The 15,459-nt window shown below is 36.8% G+C and overlaps 1 protein-coding gene across 1 annotated transcript in view; it reads left to right on the top strand.

Moving 5' to 3' along the window:
* EPC2 (enhancer of polycomb homolog 2) overlaps positions 1–15,459 on the top strand; it is a 134,133-nt gene that overhangs the window by 98,406 nt on the left and 20,268 nt on the right. Inside the window, exons 4-8 of the mRNA XM_079783244.1 lie at positions 1,133–1,339; positions 7,974–8,122; positions 8,912–9,044; positions 11,248–11,439; positions 15,007–15,096. Of these exons, the coding sequence (XP_079639370.1) occupies positions 1,133–1,339; positions 7,974–8,122; positions 8,912–9,044; positions 11,248–11,439; positions 15,007–15,096 (771 nt within the window). The remainder of the gene's footprint in view (positions 1–1,132; positions 1,340–7,973; positions 8,123–8,911; positions 9,045–11,247; positions 11,440–15,006; positions 15,097–15,459) is intronic.

The following is a 15,459-nucleotide window of genomic DNA, read 5'->3' as shown; positions in this document are numbered from 1 at the left end:
TCAAGCTACAAAGTTTCAATTATAGAAGGTAAACAAATTCAAACAAATGGCAACAGAATGGAGCTTGAGAGAGCAGGCCAGGGTTGCCGGCGGCAACAGGGGAAGCAAAGCTTTAAAGCACACCCTGGCCGGGCCCACCCGCTTAAGGCAACAAAGTTTCAACTGTAGAAGGTGAATTAACTTCCACAGAGATGGCTGCCGCCCCGGAGGGAACAGCAGGCTTGGCTCCGCTCCAGGCTACAAAGTTTCAATTGTAGAAGGAAAATAAATCCCAGATACCAGGGCCTCCGCTTAGGTTGCCAGGGGGCGTGGCCAGCCTGCAAACCACCACAGGCCCCTCGCTCAGGCCACCCCACGCCCCAAGAGAACCCCACCCTGATCCGGGACACCCTTCAGGGCAAACCAGCTGGCCCCCACCCGTGCACCAGGCCTCTATCTTATTTAATAAAAGAGTAATATACAGATTGATCATCACTGCAACACACAATATAGCTGCCCCCATGTGGTCAAAGATCCTGCCCCCATGTGGACACAAGATGGCCACTACAAGATGGCCAGCAGGGGAGGGCAGTTGGGAGGCACCCGGCCTGCAAGGGAGGGCAGTTGAGAGGGACCAGGCTTGCAAGGGAGGGCAATTGGAGGTGATCAACCCTGCAGGAGAGGGCAGTTAGGGGTGACCAGGCTGGCAGAGGAGGGAAGTTGGGGGCAAACAGGCTGGCAGGGGAGCAGTTAAGCATCAACCAGGCTGGCAGCGGAGTGGTTAGGGGGTCATCAGGCTGGCAGGCAGAAGCTGTTAGGGGCAATCAGGAAGGCAGGCAGGCAAGCAGTTGGGAGCCAGCAGTCCTGGATTGTGAGAGGGATGTCCGACTGCCCGTTTAGGCCCGATCCCACCAGGATCGGGCCTAAACGGGCAGTCGGACATCCCTCCAGGAGTCCCAGATTGGAGAGGGTACAGGCTGGGTTGAGGGACAACCCCCGCGCCGTGCACGAATTTCGTGCACCGGGCTTCTAGTCTGATAATAATTGTTTTATTTGACTTATCACATTTTTTACCAAATGTATAATTTTAACTATTTTTGATTTCTCTTTTTTCAAGCATTATAGTTGATAATATGTAATTTTTTAAATTTAGCTTGTAACACTTCAAGAAGCAAAACTGCTGCTAAACGAAGATGATTACCTTATTAAAGCGGTATATGACTACTGGGTGAGAAAACGTAAAAACTGCAGGGGGCCATCCCTCATCCCCCAGATAAAACAAGAGAAAAGAGATGGCTCTACTAACAATGACCCTTATGTTGCCTTTCGGAGGAGAACAGAGAAAATGCAAACTCGAAAGGTAATGTGTAAATTTGAATTAATTGAATGTACTTTAATAGTATTTAAGACAAGTATTTTTTCTGCTAACAATTTGAATAATTTTCAATACTTTGAAAATAAAGAGACAATATGATATTGAACTTTATGTTAGAAATCCTGCTCTTCAGTAGATTTTATTGATCAATTGTGTACAGTTTTTATCTAATCCCATGCCCCTTATAAATCTATTGATCATACCAGTTTAGACTTGCAGTTGAAGTGATATAAGGAATTAATGTCTTTATGTACCTTGGACATTTTGATCTCTTCAGTAAACTCTGACAATCTGTACATATTCTTTATTTGGTAAGCCCAAGGACTCACAGTTCCTTTGAAACCATATTCTAATCCTTGAAAGTAAATATGGGCTTTACTGCCTCTAGCTACGACACGATCGTGGGAAGTAGGGAAAGGTTCATTTTCAAGCCTATTACGCCAACAGTCAGAGGTAATGCAGTGGAATCTTTTTCTCCTTTTCTGAGTTGTCAGGTGTGTCAGATTTCAGATTGGTAAACGTGTCCCCATCTGGCAAGTTCATAAGCAGTATGAGCCAGATTTTTAAGTAAGAGGTCTCATGCTGTGGAGTGACATGGTAGAGGAAAGCATTATTTCAGATGAGTATTCACTGCCTTCCTTTTCTTGTAATTAACAGTAAGAACCACACATGGTAACACATTCTCTAACATTGTAAAATATTAAGAACATATAAATGTAAAAACCATAAGGAATTATAATTGTAGGCAAAACATTTTCTGTGGATTTCTGTTTCTCCTAACATTGAAAGCTTGTCCTCCTCAGCTGTTAGTGTAACAGCTGGGAAGCTTAACAGCTGCCAGGGATAGTATAGTTTAGGACCGTGGTCGGCAAACTGCGCCTCGCGAGCCACATGAGGCTCTTTGGCCCCTTGAGTGTGGCCCTTCCACAAAATACCACGGCCTGGGCGAGTCTATTTTGAAGAAGTGGCGTTAGAAGAAGTTTAAGTTTAAAAAATTTGGCTCTCAAAAGAAATTTCAATCGTCGTACTGTTGATATTTGGCTCTGTTGACTAATGGGTTTGCTGACCACTGGTCTGGGACATAAAGGGAGTGCGGAGTTCTGATCTGCATTTCCGTTCTCCTGCAAGGGAAATGGCAGAAGAGAGACAAAGCAGATTTTGTACTGTTGATATTTGGCTCTGTTGACTAATGAGTTTGCCGACCACTGGAACTCGCCTACTAGTTAACTCTTTCTTGGATTTCCCAAGTGTAGATGGCATTCCCTAACCTGAACTGAGTTTTCAGTTTAGTGTTTTAGTTCTTAACTAAGGAAATCTAAGATCTGTTATGAAGATTTAGTGCCTTAGAAAAGATTAGAGTGAGATAAATTTGTAAATATAATAAAACTTATAAATATAGATTATTGGGCATGAGGAAGGAAAGGTTTATCTGAATCATTTGAACTGCCAGTGGCTTTTTAAAAGAAATGTAATTAATTTAGATATATTGCAAAGCATAAACTTTTAGCAGTGTCTTGAAGGAAAAGTATAGGAAGTATTTATTGCATTTTAAACAATATTCTAAATGTTTAAATGTGTTTTATTCTTAAATAGGTTAAGTTACTATTTTCTAATTAGTATTGAGAATTTCTTGTAATGTTTCCTTATTTTTATGTGCTTCTCCATTGTGTAATAACTAGTCCAGCTTTTTCCTGAATCTTAATTCCTACCCCCACTCTTACCTGTGGTGTGGTTTCTTTTCCAGTAGTCTTTTTATTCCTCTCTGTTTTCAGTTGTGGGACAAAAGAGTATTCCCCTTCATGCATGCTATTGCTGGTAGAAATGTTTATGTTTCAAAATGAGAAAGTTGGGAAAGCAGTTAACAATGAGTACTCCCTACCCCCGCCCCATGTGTTTAAGAGGTGGGCAAGCATTGGGATATGCAAAAATGAATACAGCTAGCAAAGATTCTCTGCTTCCTTCTCTATTGCCACAAAATGCAAAGACTAAAAGTAAGGGGCTTCTGAAATACTTGCTTGGTAGTCTAGAATTTAATTTTAATTCACCAAACTAATATTTAATTTGGGAATATTTAAGTACTTTAGGCTGTTCTTAAATGAGATAGTCTTAAGGCACCAGCAAGTCTAAATGTACTGATTGGGAAGTCTTGAATCCCAATATACATTTAGTATGTTTAACCCCAGAGAAACAATTGTTAGCATCTGTGCCTTCTCTCCTTCTCTCTGTGGACCAGAAGAAGCAAGACAAACAGGAGAGGGAAGTCTCATGGTAGTGGTTGTCAGTCTGACTGCACATAACAGTCACCTGTGAATTACCCTTGGTTATAAAAAGATCTACAGTTAATTCTAAAGTGAAGCAGTTTGAGAACCATTTCCCCAGGGATTTGGCAGTAGGTCAGAACTATATGTTACTGGAATAGGAAGAAAGGAATTGGCCTTGAGCAGAAACACTTGTGAGGAAGAGTAAAGGGAATGAGTGGGTTTGAATGTAGGGGGTAGGGGCATCTTAAAAGCATATAGAAAAGTTGTCAGTACAAACTCATGGGTTTTAATATATTGGTACAGTTAGAAATAGATATAGCTCTGTGCACGTGTATGTGCATATATATATTACATAAGTATTTCCTAACTCTGTTCTCTGAGAGGGTCTAGAAGCAATGACTCAGTAGCAGTGGGCATGCTTAGCATGTAGATTGTGACTTTAAATACTGTTTTTTATAAAAAGGAACCAGGGCTCCTTAGAAAAATGATTGATTCCAGGTCTGGGGCTGAGAAAGCATAAAGATAAGCTTGGAACATTCTGCTATGCCAGAAAATAAGAATATGATTAAAATATGTTGGAGCCATGTCAGAAGGAGGACTCCACTAAGCAGAACTAAGAAAGTTTGAGTGTCAGGATAAATAAGAATAATGATAAACGATAGAATATAACTAACCCATGAGTCCATACTGATATAAATGGATGGATGAATGGATAATTGACATACAGACCCATAGATAAGAGAAAAGTACTCTTTTCCTTATAAGAGAATTGCAACTTATAAATGTCAACGGAATCATTGAATTTGAAAATCACCATTTGGCAACTACCGTAGTAAAAATGTTTCAAGCAAAAGTTAGAATCAGTGGATACAAAACTAGTGGGGGGAGATTTGATGAAAAACAAGATACAGAGTTCTACCGCATACTTTTTTATTTAAAAAGGAAAAATAGTAATTTTACTAGAGAAACCTGGCAGGTATCATCATAATCAAGTGATCAAAGCTAACATCAGCATTAATAGGACAAATAGATATAATTTAACTTGTAATATGGTGAGAGAAGGATATAATACTACTGTGATAGTCCCACTAAAAAATATGTAACCTGAATTTAATTGTGGAAAAACATCAAAGAAACCCAAATTGAGGAACATTCTGTAAAAATAAATGGCTTCTACTCTTCAAAAATATCAAGGTCACACCCAACCTGTGTGGCTCTGAGGTTCAGCATCAACCCATGAAACAGGAAGTCATGGTTTGTTCCTGGTCAGGACACATGCCCGGGTTGTGGGCTCAATCCCCACTAGAGGATGTGCAGGAGGCAGCCGATCAATGATTCTCTTATCATTGATATTTCTCTCCCTCTCCCTGAAATCAATAAAAACATACTTAAATACATGTATCTATAAAAAGGTCATGATCACTGTAGAAAATCAGATTAGAGAAACATGTCAACTAAATGCAGTTTTATCCTGAATTAGATCCTAGATAGAAAAAATTATTACATTTTAATGAATTTTAATAATAAAAATTACTGTTGTCCCACTTAATGTCCTTTTTAACAAGTTATATAAATATATAAAAATATAACTATTATGTTGCTGTAAAGAACATTAGTAGGACAATTAGGTAAATATGAATTAAATCTATAAATTAGATAATAGGAATACATCATGTTAATTTCCTGATTTTTATAATTACTGTGATTATATAAGAGAATATTATTTTTAGAAAATACACTTTAAATGTGTTTAGGAATAAAGGGGTATTTTATCTTACTTTTTTTTCCCAAAAAATCTTTAAAATACTACTGTTAATAAACATGTGTGTATATGTTTCTTAGTTCATTTGGGCTGCTGTAATAAAAATACCAAAGACTGGCTGTGTGGCTTAAACACAAACATATATTTCCCACAGTTCTGGAGGCTCGGAAGTCCAAGGTCTAGGTCCCAGTAGATTCGGTGTCTGATGAGGGCCTGTTTCCTGGTTCATGGACGGTCATCTTTCTGTGTCCAGAGAGCTCTCTCGGGTTTTCTGTATAAGATCATTCATCCATTCCTAAGGACCACACTGATAGCCTAATCACCGCCACCTCCAAATACCATCACATTAGGAGACTAGAATTTCAACATAGGAATTTTCAGGGGACACAAACATTCAGTCCATAACAATATGCATATATATAAACATATAACATATGTGCATGTATGTGTATATATACAGGGTGAGGCAAAACTAGTTGTGAGTACATGAAACAGTTTTTCTTGTTTATTAATTACTGCATTATATCCACACAAACAGCTGTAAGCCTAGTTTTGCCTCACCCTATATACATAGAGAAAAAGATAAAGCAAATATGAAATATTAACATTTGGGGGATCTGGTTGAAGATATATGAGAATTCTTTATGCTATGTAATGTTTTTTTGTAAATCTGGGGAAAGGAAAAATTAGGAAGGGTAGTTATTTGGGCCTACAGAGAGCTGAAAGTAAATGAGTAAGACAGGGCAGAAGCACATAGTTCAAGAGGAACCCTTAGTGAAGAGGGAGCAATCTTAAAAGGTTCTCGTGCTCTTTTGGATATTGTTCAGCTGGCTTGTAGCCTTGTATTATTATTTATCACTAGAGGCCTGGTGTATGAAATTCGTGCATGGGTGTGGTCCCTAGGCCTGGCTGGTGATCGAAGCGTGAGCATCTGGCATGTAAGGGCAGGTCCCAGCTGACCTCTGGGCCCTGGGCAGCACCTGGGCCCCCGGACCCCCACACATCCCCCTCTGCCTGAGTCATTGGGCCCCTGCCCAGCTCCCTCAGCCCCTGGGAGCCGGGTGGCAGCCCTGCCTCCACTGGTCGCCATCTGTGGGGTGATCAGCAGGGCAATTGGGCCCCGCTTGCACCCACCTTGGCTTGGCGCTGCCCGCTCACCTGCTCCACCATCCCGCCGCGGTCCCGCTCTCATCAGGGCCCATAGGGGCTGGCAGTGCTTCCACTGCCACCCACTGCCAGCGCCTGCCATGTTCCGCACAGCCCCCTGGTGGTCAGCGCACATCATAGCGAGCAGTCGAACTCCTGGTCAAGGGGACAATTTGCATATTAGGCTTTTATTATATAGGATTGTAATCTATTTGTCTCTCTTTCTTATAAGACTTAAAGCTTCCTGCGGATAGAGGACATGTGTAGTATCCTGCACAGAGTGGACACTTTAATATTTGCTGTTGATAATGTTAATTATTTTTTAATTAGAGGGTATTATTGCTGCCTAACCCCCCTTCCCTCCAAAAAATTGCTTAAAATCATGCGTTAGATTTTGCCTTTTGTCATACACATAGTACTGAAGGGAAAAAAGATTTTCCTCTTGATGAGATAAAGGGATGGCTTATTAACATAATATTTCTTAATGTTTGATATGCAGTACCTTAATGGGACTTAGTTTAGATTATGTTTTGTATGTGCTGATCAATTTTAAGATATAAGAAACTATGCTTAAAAGAAAAAAAAAAGAATAAAACTTTGAATCTTTCTCAAGTTTTATTTTCTCTTCTGTAATCCTCCAGCATGAAATTTGGCTTTCTTCAGGTTCTTTTTAATAATCATATTGCATTATTAAGTCAAGGATGGAAACAGTAACTTTTGTATACAAGTAGATGCTGCTAATTATAGCTGAGCATTCTCTGGTTATTAAACACAACTGTCACTCTAAGTTTGTTCAAATTGTATCTACACTTCATAGTAAGAACTTAATACTCTGAAACTCATAGTACTAAATCTCTCTTCTACTCTGCAGTGAGGTGCTATTACAATGAATCATGATAATCTCATTCCTTTAGAAACATTATATCCCACTTTTAGTTTTATATCTGAGTTCCTGAAGTGAAGCTTTGCTTGTCATTGTGCATGTTTACATTGTAGTATATTGAACTTTCCAGCCCCCAATTACAGAGATGGATGGATGGATAGAGACCCATTTTGGCTATTTTTAGGTAACCTTGATTTGACAGAACTGTTCTCTCTGTCATTGGAAAACACCTTGCTACAATTTAAATGGACTGCATTTTCTAATACACTAGGTTTTGTTTCAGGCAGATTTTAAAAATTTGGTTACACTGGAATTATCCCTTCTATGTCATTCCATCTTTTCAACAGCTGGTAACACTTTTTTATGAATATTAATTGAGATATTTGCTTATACTTATATTTCCAGAGTTAGATAGGTTTTTAATGTGGTTGTTGTTTAGATGACTTTTTAACTTTTACATTTAACATTTTTATTTTATTTTATAGAATGGATTTGTTGGATGAAACTAGAAATGTGGATAACTGGATTAATTGCTTATTCTTTTTTAATTGTCTTTATGTTCAATAGAATCGTAAGAATGATGAAGCCTCTTATGAAAAGATGTTGAAACTGAGACGAGAGTTTAGTAGAGCCATAACAATTTTGGAAATGATTAAGAGAAGAGAGAAAACAAAACGAGAATTATTGCACTTAACCTTAGAAGTTGTGGAAAAAAGGTAACATTGCTACAATTATATACTAGTGGCAGCTTTAGCCAAATTATGGGCAATATATAACCAGATGAAAGAGAGATTTTGTTGTTGTTAAATTTAAAACAATTGAAATCGATACTGTAACAATATCTACTTTTTTTTTTTTTTTAAGAATTGTGGTTGCTACTTGTTTGTTTTTAAGCAGATTGTTATAATTTGGACTACAAATTTGGGGGTATCTTGGGGTATAGTATAGATCCTCTAAGTACACCTGATTTTTTGTTCTTATTATTGCAGAATCATTGAATTGCATTTAGAAAAGAACCTAGAGATCATTTTGTCTAATTCTCTGTATTAAATTTTCTATTAAACAAAATTTCAGGGAAATGAATGTTTTATTTATTGTATTTTCTGATTAAATATAAATATTTTTTGTTTCAATGCATTTTGAAAATGTATTCTCTAATTTATTAGTCATTTTCCTGCATAATTATATTGTCCCTAAACCTAACAGAATTTAATGTATTTCCTGAAGTTATCCTTTCCCTGTGTTTCAAAATATAAAATATACAAGAAATTTGTCTTCTGTATACCTAAGAGATTTTTTGTTTTGGGGTTGTTGTTGTTTGTTTGTTTGTTTGTTTGTTTTAGTTACTAAATCCCAATTATGAACTTCTTTATTCATGCAAATTTTGTTTTAAGAATCTTGATTGTTCTGTTTGATTAGTTGTGTTCCAATTAATTGAGGTAGCATTGGTTTTTCTTCATTTTTAAAATGTGCAACATTTTTTTTTATTTTGTTACCTTTTCAAGATATCATTTGGGAGACTATGGTGGTGAAATCCTTAATGAAGTGAAAATCAACAGATCAGAAAAAGAATTATATGCCACTCCAGCAACTCTTCATAATGGAAATCATCACAAAGTCCAAGAATGTAAAACTAAGGTGAATATCCTCTGGGGAGAAACATGTATGATAATATTGATTTCACAGTTATTGGTTTCTGCAGTTGTCTTAGTATAGTTTGGTTAAAGAGAGTAATTAACATGTATTTAGTTCTTACTATTTGCCAACACTTTGCTGGAATTTTACATACATGTGGCTTATTAATTCTTGTAACTAGCCTTTGAGATAGATTTTACTTCTGTGTGACTTCCAGATCAAATAGCTAATGAGTGGCAGATTCAAGATTTGAATCTAGATCTTATACCAAGGACGATTGCTTTCTACTGTGCAAGCTGCTTCTGTAGAGAATAAGGTTAAAGTTTAGTTATTACCTTTAGCCTTAGCAAATCCTGCATCGTACTTACTGGCAGGCGTCAAAATCTAAAACTAAAGCATTTTTTATTGAGACTATTGAAAGTTATTCTTGTTGTCATCATCATTGCCAGAACCAGTAATTATCAGTTGCTATCTACACTTCATGATTTGAAAATGTCCTCTGACTTCTAGACTACAATTTTTTCCTAGTAATCGCACAGTGATTACTTTAGTTTCTTAGACTAAAGAATTATATTTATTCATTATTCTATTGGCACATTGATTAAAGTATTCAATTATATTTATTCAGTATTCACTTGGTACATTGATTAAGTATTCAATAGATAATACAAAAATTAGTAAGACCTTTAATTTTAGGAGCATAGATTTAAATAAGGAACAGGTATTAACTGAAGCATTAGACAGTAGAGCTTTGCTGTGTAGCAAGATTTAAAAGTGACTTAGGGTGTTTGTGGAAAATTCATCTTTAAAAAAATGTACACAATCCTCATTTTTCATGGGTTCATTCTTAAAGGTCAAGGAAGAATGTGGAGCAGGAAAACTCCTTTACTCAACTCATGTCGGTTCAAACACCAAAGTTCTTTCTTATTAATCACAGGCATCTAGCCCACTTACCTGATACCCCTTAAATCACATTTGCCTCTATAACCAGCCAAAATGTTATCAATGCAAAAAATGACATTTTCTAAGTTATTTTTTAAATCCACTTTACTAGTATATAGATAGATGCTTTTCCTAGGTATATGATTGGCAGGCATAAAATCTGAAAATCTCAGCCCCAAATAACTGACAGAATTAGTCTTTATTATATATTGATTCTTACTGTAGGTCATCTCTAAGAATAAACACTCATCCTATTTAAATTCTACTTTTAGATATATGGTTGCATCCATAGTTGTTCTACACTATAACAAAGTTAACTGTATTTACTTTGTCACATACCCCACCTTAAAATATAGGCACTTTCTAAGAAGTTATATTTTCTTTTAGTTGGTGTAACTGTACCCATTGTATGAAACAATTTATGTCTCACTAATTTGGCATTTAAGCAACATTTTCATTGTGTGTACCATTTTGACCCTAAAATAGTTTTAACAAAAATCTGAGCTACATGGGGAAATGAATAACTTCCTAAATATTTTTACACTTTTCATATTGATTGTACTTTGGTGCTCAGAACAGTCATTTTCAAACTTTTTAAAGTGATAGGTCCCTTTTGTTAAAAAGAGTGCCAGTATGTTAAAACAGAAACAGCTGCTCTGTTGAGGAGAGGTGGGGGCTGGAAACCCACCCTATTGGCCTGCCTTTCTCCCATATGGCCTCTGAAGGACCCACAGAGCTCTGTGGAACTTGAGAACAGTTTGATTATTGTTCAGTTGAGGCAGTAATTATACATTCTAAAAAGTGACTTTTTTTCTAGCTATTTCCCCGCAAAAAAAAATTTGAGTTTTTTTAAAGTTGGAAATAAGTAGAAATTAGTTAATAAATTCATAATCTAATTCAAGTTTTAAAAATAAAAATAATTAATTTTTATCATTAGGACAGTGATAAAACTAAAATTAAATGTAAATACTTTTTAAATGCTGGATTGCAATAGAGCAATTTTTTAAAATCACTAACATCTTAGTTTAAGTATTAATAACAATAAATAAAGCAAATTTAAGTACCATAATTATTTTTTATCTTAACTTATAGACAGTAAGAAATTTTTAAATTTATGATTACATAATTTTTGCATAATAAAAGCAGTAAATAAAATCACCTCTGGGGTAAAAAATGTATGTTTTTCAAAGAGCAGTATAGTTTTTCATGATTTCTAAAATGATTTTCATTTCTTCCTTTGGGGGGAAAATCGTCATGTTAACAGCACCCTCATCATTTGTCTTTGAAAGAAGAGGCTTCTGATGTGGTTCGTCAAAAGAAGAAGTACCCAAAGAAGCCTAAAGCAGAGGCTTTGATAACATCTCAGCAACCCACTCCTGAGACATTGCCTGTGATCAATAAGAGTGACATTAAGCAATATGACTTTCACAGCTCAGATGAAGATGAATTTCCACAGGTGCTTGTTTTAAAACTATTTTAAAAACATTTCCTTCTAGTCTTTTATATTGCTATATTTTAAAACATAATTGACATCTTAGAGTTTTTATTCTTGCTCTCTTCACCTAATGGTATAGCATAAATATTTTCCACATTATTTTTATAGCCATTGAAATGGTTTTTATTTTTTGTTATTTTCCATCAGTAGGATAGAATTTATTCTATTATGGAGAACTTGGGTGGTTTTCCGTTTTCCCTTTTAAAAGAAATGAGCATCTCTATCTTTTCTCTCTATTTAAAATAGATTATTAGAAATGAAATTACTGAACCAAAGATTATTAATATTTTAAGACATTTAATACATAATTATAAATATTCACCAATAGTAATTCCCTTTTTACCACCATTATAGCTTACAGCTTTTAATGTTAATTTTGCTAATTTGTTTGGCAGTAACGATTTGATTATAAAGATAATTTAGAAGCACTGATTCAAGTTTTAAACTTGTAAAGATAATTCTCTTGTTTATACTGCAACAGTTTTATAGAAAAAAATGTTTGCAATTAAAATCTCAATTTTACTTTCATAAGTGCTATTTTTAAAACAAGACTTTGCTCTTGCCGTTTGATCAATGGTTAGAGCATTGACCCTCAGACCAAAGAGTTGCAGGTTCCATTTCCAGTCAAGAGCGCATACCTTGGTTGCAGGTTCCCCAGCCCCGGTAGCAGCCAATCAATGTTTCTCGCTCTCCCTCTCTCCCCCACTTCCCTCCCTTTCATATTTCTCTTCTCTCTTCCTTCCACTCTCTAAAGCATTTTAATATTGTTTTATTGATTTCATAGAGGAAGGAAGAGGGAGAGAAAGATTGAAACATCAATGATGAGAATCATTGATCTGCTGCCTCCGAGCCTGCAACCCAGGCATGTGCCCTTAATGGGAATTAAACCCAGGACCCTTCAGTTAGGCCGAGACTCTATCCACTGAGGCAAACCAGCCAGGGCCCCTTCCACTCTCTAGAAATCAATGGAAAAAATATCCTCAGGTGAGAATTTTTAAAAATACCTTTATTTTATATAGTAAAGGTTCAATTTTTAAAAAATTGTTTAGCACCTGGTCTAGCAATATCCTCTTTTTTTTCTTTTCTTTTCTATATGTATGGGCAACCTAAAGAGAATACAGTAACAAACAAGCTTTCTCATATTTTAACATTGTGACTTACTTGCTTTAAAAGAAATGAAAAAACAAAACAAACAAATAAAATAAAAAACACACCATCACAGATATATTTGGAAGCAAGACTGTTTATAAAACCCTTTATTGTAATTATTTAAGAATCTAGAGTTTATGTAAACTAGAGGCCCAGTGCACAAAATTCATGCACAGGTAGGGTCTCTAGGCCTGGCTGGCGATCAGGGCCCATCTTTGGGGCAATTGGCAGGGCGATGGAGGGGAGGGGGCTGCTGTCCCCGCCCCCTGTTGCTACAGCTGGTCGCCTCCCTCTGCGGGGAGATCAGGGGGCCTCCACTGGCACCCGCCTAGGCCAGCCTGGCAGCAACCACTCACTGGCCCCACCCCCTGCCACCTCTGCCAGTTGCCTCCCTCTGCAGGGCGACTGGTGGGGCAATCGGGGGACACCCGCCTTGGCTGGCCTGGGGCCTGCGGGCTCGGCGCAGCTCCTGCATTGAGCATCTGCCCCCTGGTGGTCAGTGCGCATCATAGTGACCAGTCATTCCACTGTTCGGTCAATTTGCATATTAGTCTTTTATTATATAGGATATTTACTTTGGCTAGATTATATTTTTTACTCTTTTGTCACTGATTTAGTTTTTTTATCCCAGATGATAAATTAGCATTATAAGTATTGTAACCAATGCACAAAGATGTGTTTAATTTAGTATACTCTTGAAAAGCACTTAGTGAAATAATTTATTACTTTGGTCAGAAGATCATCCAGTTAGACTTATACAGGGCTTTGAGTAGCCATGGAACATTAATTAAATGACCTTTTGAAAGAATGAGGGAAATAATGTCCTAAAAAATAGTAAGTTTCTAGATAGAAAGTGTAGGGAAGGGCTGTAGGTAGAGAAAACAGCATATTAGAGAGCACTGTTTGCAATTTGGCATTGCTGGAGCATAAAACACAGAAGAGAAGAAAGAGTGAACAGAATGGTGCCTGGAGTACTATCCAGATAGCAAATGGCCTCTATCTTATACTATTGGGAAATAATTGAAGAATTTTAAGTCAGAATATGACAAATATAGATATATATTGGCCTTATACTGATGGTACTTATGAGAACCTATAATGTTTTGCTATACAGTCCCTTTAAGAATGATACCATGGGATACTATGACCTATAGAAACTTTTCCCTTACTGCTAGCATCAGTCTGTCCATCCTGATAATAGGGCACACTCAACATACTAGTCATACATTCCTCAAACATTAAGGTATCTTCATTTCTGTTCAAATTCTCATGTTTATTCACATAGTCCGCAGCTCCCATAACCACATGAAAATTGTATTTTGAAACTTTTAGGTTTCTCTGTGTCCTTGTACAAGGTCTTTTGACAACCCTGTCATTTTTATAATGGTATCCCCATATTGCTAAAGTAAGTATTTACCTACAGTTGGACATCATTAAACTATTTAGAACAGGCGTCCTCAAACTACGGCCCACAGGCCACATGCGGGTGTTTTTGCCGTTTTGTTTTTTTACTTCAAAATAAGATATGTGCAGTGTGCACAGGAATTTGTTCATAGTTTTTTTTAAACTATAGTCCGGCCCTCCAACGGTCTGAGGGACAGTGAACTGGCCCCCTGTTTAAAAAGTTTGAGGACCCCTGATTTAGAATGTTGCTCTTACAAATCAGGATTTTATTGGTAAAAAATCAATAAAATAATCATATGCTTTTTCTTTGTCCAATAAACAAGGAAAAAAAGAAGACTTAAGAGAACAAACATTTTAACCAGACTTATCCACTGGTTCGCAGGAGAGCAGAACTAAAACTCCTGTCTCTTCTTGATCGTGCTTCTGGTTTTCCTAAAGTGGCTCTCTCTTCCTATAGCTCAGACTAAATCCTAAAGTCCACTCCTGGGGAATGATGGTTGGGAGGAATGGGTGGTATGCTTTATGCAAAGAATTTCTAAGACTGTGATACTTTCTATGTGCATTTTAGAAAAGGTAGATGATTGGCAAAGGAAACAAAGTATAAAATTCACATTTGGGATTTCCTTTCAAGTTTCAGGTTTGGGGCTTGGTTCTGCAGGAAGACCAATCTGCCCTAGCTTTCTGTTTCTGTATCCTCCATAGGGCTGGTGGAGGTATATTGTAACCTCAAACAAATGCCTTTCTCCCCTGGATGACCCTGCTTAGTGGTAATTACCACAGTTTGGAAATAAATGTGGAGAAAACATTTTTCCTCTCAAAATAGGAAGAGAGGGATTTGTGAGGTTCAAAAATTTGCAAGTTAACATAGGAGTGATATACTATTTATGACCAGATTCTAATTTTAGACCATTACAAAGGTTTATCTATTGACTTTTGATAACTCCTAAGTAGAATGCCTCATTCCTCATTTTTCAGGTACCGTCTCCAGTATCAGAACCTGAAGAAGAAAATGATCCTGATGGTCCCTGTGCTTTCAGGAGGCGAGCAGGATGCCAGTATTATGCTGTAAGAACTTTATTTTTTGTGATGTTTTTGTGAACTGGAATTAACAGGTAACTCTTGTCAAGGTGACTTAGTCTTGATCTAGAAATTGGAAATCCTTCAGCATTTTTTATTTAATACATCCTGTGCAGATACCAGTAAAAGATGCTCAAAGGTACTAAGTTCTTTCAAAGGATATCAGAATTCTTCACTTGGAAATTGATGACTCATATTTTAGAAATCTAGTCTCACTTTGGGCTTTCAGTGTAGCTATAGCTCAGCAGTTAACGAAAATTACTCAGTGTCATTGCTATAGTTAGGTAAGCCCAGAATATCTAATTGAACCTTTGATGACTGCCAAGTATTTATTAGAATTTATTGTTAGAC

This window comes from Cnephaeus nilssonii (assembly GCF_951640355.1).
Source record: "Cnephaeus nilssonii genome assembly, chromosome: 10".
Lineage (NCBI taxonomy): Eukaryota > Metazoa > Chordata > Mammalia > Chiroptera > Vespertilionidae > Cnephaeus > Cnephaeus nilssonii.
This window is presented reverse-complemented; position numbering and strand designations above follow the sequence as displayed.